Here is a 7,258-nt window from a genome sequence, read left to right as displayed (position 1 = left end):
TCTCATAGAAAAGTCACTTAATAAATATTTCATAGATTATGGAACTAAATAAGAATGAAGGATACAGAAAGTCTAATTCACTTAAACTTGTGTGAACTGCTTTGCAATCACTGGTAATTCTAGACTAGTCCATCCTTAATTTAGCCATTCATACTCCCTGTAGCAAACGAAGCGTAGCAAAGCCTTGCCTTGCATTAATAACACTTCTTCCTTAGTGGTTAGGCTCTGACTTTCACTTTCTTTGTCATTTCTTTGTCTTTCCAGTGAGAATTTAAGCTCCATAGCCTAAGATTTTAAATAGTCCCCACCAAAACCTATTCTTCTCTTGTTTTGTGTTAGTAGAGCCCCAGTTTTAAGCTGGACATATGCCCATACAGGAAAAAAAAAATTTACATTTCCCAGCCTTTCTTGCAAATGACTGTGGCCATCAGACTATGTTCTACTTAAGGGGGTGTTAGTGTATGATGTCAGTTCAAAGGCAGCCAGTGTGTGTCGTCTGCTCCCTTTCCTTCCTTGCCCCTTCCTCCATCCTGCTGCCTGGAATGCACATGTGATGGCTGGAAGCCTAGCTGAAATTATGGATTGTGAAGAGACGGGCCACACACCAGAAGATAAGAGTGAGCTGGAAGAGGTGTAGATTACCGAGGGCTTCATGGAGCAGAACCATCATACTGACCCTGGACATCTTACTTCTGGCCTTATGTGAGAAAGAAATTTCTCTCTTATTGAAATCACTGTTATTTTAGGACTCACACAACAATGAAATATAATCCTACCTCAAGCACCACAAAAACTAGTGCCTGGAACTTCAGAACTAAACTGAGTTACTGCTGAATCATTTAAAATAATCAAAACGAAAGAAAGTACCTGCAATGATAACCAAAGATCTTTATTTTCTATATTTAATTTCTTACAATCATTTTGAAAAATAGTGTGTCTCCAAATGTACGTTCACTGAAGGAAGCTGATATGACCAAAGCATTATTTTGAATGATTATGGAAAAAATATGTATTATTGCAAATCAAGTGTTCCATTCAGCTTACGCATACTTAACACAAACACAAAGAGAAGGTCTAATGTCAGAAGTAGGTGTCGTCTTCCTTAACTGAAGCACTACGTCAGAAGAAAGCCTTTGGTGATTGCAGATCTGAATCTGAGAGATTTTTAACCCCCATTAAAAATAAATGTTGTCTATAGCTGTGGAAATGCATAAGATTTTTGGAAATTTTTTTTTTGAAGAATGTCTTCTGATCTCTGTTGTTGTCACTTTTAGACATTTTGAGTTTATTTAACATAGGATTCTATCTGTTTAACATTCAAATTCAGACACACTCCTCATCTACCCTACTATTCTGAATAGTTAAGTACACTATAAATAAACACATCAATGTTTCTCTATTACTACTTAAAAAGTCTAATGTAATTGAAATGAACATAGTATTTACTTATCATTAAATATATTTTTGTTAGAAAGATATACAGCATATGAAATTACAGGCTTTTCATGAGTTAAAGACAAAATTTAGAACTCTCAAATAATATTTACAATGTAAACATCACAGTTATTACATTAGAACAAAATAAATCACAACATTCACAACACTATTTTATTTGGTTTTGATATTGACGTTTTCTTGAATTACTCATGTAGAACTCAAATTTAGTTACTGTTTACCTTTTTTCTTCAAGAATTCTGAAAAAGAAAGAATTGGTACTAAGCATAAAAATATTTTTATTTACAGCATCTTAGTTTCATTTATTCATCTATTCATTTCATATAAACATCAATTCCTTTTTCTTCCTTTACCACAGCCTGTGATGGGAGATCATGTTCTGGGGTATATTAAGAGAGAAAATTTTAGAAGACTGACTGTCAGAAAGGAACTGGAATGTGAGCCATTAATGATTAGCCATTAATGATTATCCACTTGCAATTTTCACAAGTGGGTGACTCAGAGGACATCCTGTTGAAATAATTTGTTCAAAGCTATCCATTCAAAAAAGAGAAGAATGGAAGGTGAAATCTTATCAGTGATCTTACAATTTACAAAGAATGGAATGATTCATCAATCCCCCTTTATATTTTAGTGCCTATTGTATTTCTTAATTTGATATAGAAGACTCTTCTTATAAACATTTTTTTTCAGGAAGTTAGATGTGATTAACTTTCTTCCTTAAGCAAAGGGACTTGTTTCTCTGAAATGTCTACACCTGGTAAGGAACTGGTGTGAGCAGCACCCCTGACTCTCTCTTAGAGGTTAAGAGGAAATCTGTGGCAAAAGCCATCAATCAGTCAGATGTGTTCTCAGACACCCTGTCAACTCTTGGTGACTCTCCTGAAAACTTCAGATAACCACACTGGGAGCTAAAGTAAGACTATGAATTGCCTTTAGTCTGAGCATAGGGCTCATTTAATTTCCTTGACCTAGTCAGGATTGAAAACTGGCCTACCTTCACTTTTATGAATGAAGTTTTATTGGAACACAGTCACTTCCATTTGTTTTACATATTATCTGTGGCTGCTTTCATGCTGCAATAGCAGTTAAGTAGGTGTGACAGAAACCATGTAGCCCACAAAGCCAAAAATATTTACTTCATAGCCCTTTAGAGAAAAATTTGCTGACCTTTGATATGGTGATGACATGAAATTTCTTTTCAATACTTGGCAAAAATCATAAAAAAATAGATTTTTATGAGCTAACATAAACATTAATATAATATAACTCAGAAAAGAAATATGACTCATACATTTATATAAAAGCAATTTTGGTAACAAGCTTATCATTTCACAAAGGAAAAAACGTACACATGTTTTCTCTACTCAAAAAATAATTTACATTGAATACTATTGGGGCCATAATACCTACAGTCAATTTTTAGGTAAAACAAGCTAAATTTGACTTTTTCTGCATGAAGTTTGCTATGTTTCAAGTAACACAATTAGACCCAGGGTGCCTTGGTAGTTCATAATAATGAGGTTTGCTGTAATTTGGTGGTATCTCCCTGTACTTAAATTAAGTGTGGTGCTGACAATCAATTGTGGAATTGAACCTTACTTTAATGTGAGCAGCATGGCTTGATTCTCAGAAAGCAAGCCAGTTTTTCTCGTGAGTGTGAGTCAGGCTCCTCTGTTTTTTATCTCAACACAAGGGTAGGAATTAGTCTGAGTAAATTAGGAGTACCATTCAGATACCAAACTGTTTGCTCATTGTGAGCTTTCTCTTTTATGTGATCAGAACATTGTGTGAATCATTTTAAGCTGCTTACTGGGTTGGTGCCTACTTAGATGAGGTCTCATGGTGGAAATTATTTAACCCTAAGATGTTTTTTACCAAGCAACTCTTACCTACTTACATAATTAGATGACCGGTATGAGAATATAGTAAGAATGCACAGATATACCCACCATTGGGAAGTCGTCATCAGCTTTTCTCCAAAGAGCTTTTTCATCAATTTTCTAACTCTTCGGGGAAGTCAGGAGATTCCCCCTCACTGCTGCAGATGGGAAAAAAAAAATTGTGCACTTTAAAGCTCTTAGATGAGAAAAGCTCTAAAGAAGCAATGAAGACATAATGACTAAGGTGTTCCCTGTGCTCTGTAAAGCGCACTCGGGGCTAAACAATTATCTTTGAGGTTAGTTATTACCTGTAAATTGTTTCTCAATCTTAGTGTCTACATTTATTCATAAAGAACTATAATTTAGTGGGCAAAGAAAGTCATCTTGTCTGATCTCACCCAAACAGAATCTTCCTTAATACTCACCATGTAAATATAAATAACTGAAATTAAAAAAGAGCAATATTGTATCTAATATTTACACACCACAGAGATAAGTTTTACAGAATCTAGCTACATAAAATACCTTATGGTTTAATTTGATAAAATAAAGGTACTGAATACCACGTGAAGGGAGTTCCATGTATTACCAAATTGCTAATTGATTACACCTCACGTGTTTTAAAAATTAGCATTTTTGATAAAACCTACTCCCAGATTCAGACTAGATGTCTCTACAGTCATCATTTTTAACCTCGGCAACACAGTAGAATCAAGTGGGGAGCTCTTCAGAAACACCAGTTCTAGGGCCTCATTTCCAGGGGCACTGATTTCTTGGCAATTGTTTTTGGGTAAGGCCCAGACATCAGTGTTTTAAAACTTCTCCATGATAGTCCAGTGTCAGCCAAGGTTGAGAATGACTGCTCCACATAGCATAGATAAATAGGGGGATAGAGAGATAGATAGGTCTCCATACATAGCTTAAGTTTTGAAGTCATTTATAATTGAAAGTCATTTATATTAGAAAGTTCTCTTTTTCTTTACCTCCTTTTCCCATTCAAGATTGAGTTCAAGTATTTCTTTACAGCCATTTGTTTTCTAAGGCGGGTATAGTTGTCAGTGAAGACTGCATCTGAGTGACGTTTGATTGGTACAGGGTCTTCAGAGATGTTGGCACTAAGAGATGTGAGAAAAAGGAAATCAAAGAGTTTTAACAAGAAATGGTGAATGCATCAATGTTTCAAATTTCTCAGAGTCAGATAAAAAGGAATTCCAACATTTAACTCATTTTCTGTCACAAAAAGGCTAAAAGAAAAATACAGTTAAGCCTAAGGATAGGGGAGCAAGGAATAATTTAACATATGAGTGTACTTCAAAAAGTTCATAAATAGATTTGTGTTATCTTTTAATTCTATTTTTCCACAAGCTTTTTGAAGTACCTTCATACCTTGACATTACCTGAGACTGCTTTCAGACATGTTCTGTACTAACTGAGCAAATAATTTATCAAAACAATCAAATTAGGGAATAGTTGAAGTTGTGTTCTGCAATTAGGAGAAATTTAAAATAAATAAATAAATGCTTTTTAAAAGCTGAGCTACCTTGAGCAGTGTCATCTAAATATTCAACAATTGGCCATTTAAAGAAAGAATCCTCCAACACTTAGTTTGACAAGATGCAAAATGCAAGTATCACGGTTGGCCTTAGAATTTGCTTCAGTTTATACTCTTTCTTATTTATGTTTTACCTTGTCTTGTTCAATTTAATTGCAGATTTGCAAATTATTGCTACTTAAGAAAAGTAAGTGTGTCTGGAGTCAAGTATATTACTAAAAAGCCTTATTTCTTTAATCCATGGGCCTGGTATATTTTATTCAAGAGTACAAATTACTTTGTTTATCTAAATTAAACATTATCAAAGAGTTATCAATTTTGAACAAGGCAAATAACATGTTAAGAGTGAAAATATAATTTGCAAACTGAGTAATAACACATTTGATAAAAATAATAAATTCTCTTTACCTAACTCGTTTGCCAATAAGGGACTCAAGGTACTTTTTGGCAGAAAGTTGACCCAAAAGTCTGCTAAAGTCACTGGTGAAAACTCCATCAGCATGTCTGGCATTTCTAAAATAAGGAAGAAAGGATAGCTATTATTTTGTAAATGACTTCCTAGAATATTATTTTGGCTTATTAAGTAACAGAAAAACTTATTCACTTATTATGAAAGCTTCTCATTAAAACTCAAGTCCAAAAGGCTTCTTAACACCCTCACAAAAGATATTTTCTATATCAAGATATATTCTATATTTCTAGCCCAAAACTTTGAAAATTTAAAGAAATCAGCTATTTTAGAAGTATATTTTAATATCGCTCCCTGGTAGAATCTTTAAGTTAGTTTCTATTTATTTATAGTGCTTTACTTTTGCTATCCTGAATAAAGATATACGCAATGGGAAAATAGCCTGAGTTTGGCAAATTCACAAACCAATTATACTTTCTGTTATCTCTTCTGCCAAAATATTTGGAAACAAAATCTCTTGAGATAGGGCGGATCTTAGGGCCTATTAACCAACTTTTCCATTCCAATGAGGAAGCTTTTATATGTTGTCCTCAGTGCAGAGCTAGTAGGTCTGTACTGGAATGCTGCTCTAGACAAACAGTTCTATTAGACATACAGATGAATCTAACCCTACTCCATCACAGAATCCTAAATGCTGTAGTTTTAACAGGCTTGGTACATTCAATCTGTGGTGTTGAAGATTATGTGCGACAGAATGTAAGTGAATGGTGTGTTTATCCTGGCTTGTCACAACCTTTCTACGTGAAAGTCATAAACAGCTCACGAGAACGGCAAAAAATTAGGCTGAGTGAAGTACTGTGCTGTAGGAATAGTTTCATGGTGAGAAAAAATTCGAACATTTGTTTTTCTAAAATAAAACTCAATAAAAATAAACTCACCTAGATACATCATAATAGGGTGTGTCATTTTCATCTAATGCATTCTGCAAGATGTCAGTGTCTGCTTTAAATGAAACTTGGTCAGGTTCACTTGCTCCTTCAAATGGTATTCTGTCACCCAACCTATTAGGGAAAAATACAGTAAAAGTATAATGCATTCATTTCCTAGAAGATAGTGTTTATGGTTTTGTAGCCATTTAAAATAAGGTCCTCAAAATCTTGGGAAGTATCACCCATTCACAATATAAGAATAGCATAATTTGACTGAATGGCTTCTGTGATGAACGAGTATAAACAGTGAAAGTTTTATTATCCCATAAAGTAGATATCATACAGCTTTTCTAAACTGGATATACCAAACATCAGATCTACTTAATTCAGTCCTATCAGAGTATTAGGCAAAGTACACTTCCTCAGTGTAATTCACTGCACCAAGAATACCTTCACTTTGCAAAGTCAAATTTTACAGGTAGAAAGATTTTATACTAAATAGAAATTTGAAAAAAGATTAATATTCAATATGAAAACTGATAACAATTAGTGTACTTAGTGATTTTTAGTATTATTTGTCCCAAACACCTCAAGAACTGAGTAGTAACTGCTTTTCTCTCTAGGTTCCTAAGGTTTGCTTCAAAGATCTACCCTGGTATGATGTATTTTTCTGTACTGATCAAGCCCAGAGAATCTCTCCATCTGTGAATACTCAAATTCCATGAATTTTTAAGGGCCTTCTAGTTTCTAATCTTATGTGTTAACACAACTTTAATAAGGGATATATAATGCCATACTGGAAGACTGAGAATAGTCATGCCTATATACGGAATATGACTATATTTGTAGATATATGCACATTTTTAACACCAGTACACTATTAAAACTACTCGTGTGCATATTTTCACCATTAAGATAAACGTCAAAGGAGTGTGAGCTCCTGGGCATTTATGATCTTTTAAAGATGTGGTAGTTAGTAGTCAGTAACAAGTGGTCCTCTGGGTCTGAAGCTTAGCAATCAGTGAAAACT

General features: G+C 34.1%; 1 protein-coding gene across 1 annotated transcript; it reads right to left on the bottom strand.

Annotated features, from left to right (window-relative positions):
• Positions 1-1,684: 1,684 nt before the first annotated feature.
• VIP (vasoactive intestinal peptide) lies at positions 1,685-6,360 on the bottom strand (the record flags this gene model as incomplete). Its single annotated transcript, XM_008585668.1, has 5 exons — positions 1,685-1,694; positions 3,408-3,496; positions 4,322-4,453; positions 5,299-5,403; positions 6,238-6,360. Coding segments are annotated over 4 exons (406 nt in total), but the record flags the coding sequence as incomplete, so codon positions are not given.
• Between the last annotated feature and the right edge of the window lie 898 nt (positions 6,361-7,258).

The sequence above is a fragment of the Galeopterus variegatus genome, unplaced genomic scaffold (assembly GCF_000696425.1).
Source record: "Galeopterus variegatus unplaced genomic scaffold, G_variegatus-3.0.2 Scaffold3661, whole genome shotgun sequence".
Taxonomy (NCBI): domain Eukaryota; kingdom Metazoa; phylum Chordata; class Mammalia; order Dermoptera; family Cynocephalidae; genus Galeopterus; species Galeopterus variegatus.
Note: the sequence above shows the minus strand (reverse complement) of the source record. Positions and strands in the feature narration are given on the sequence as shown.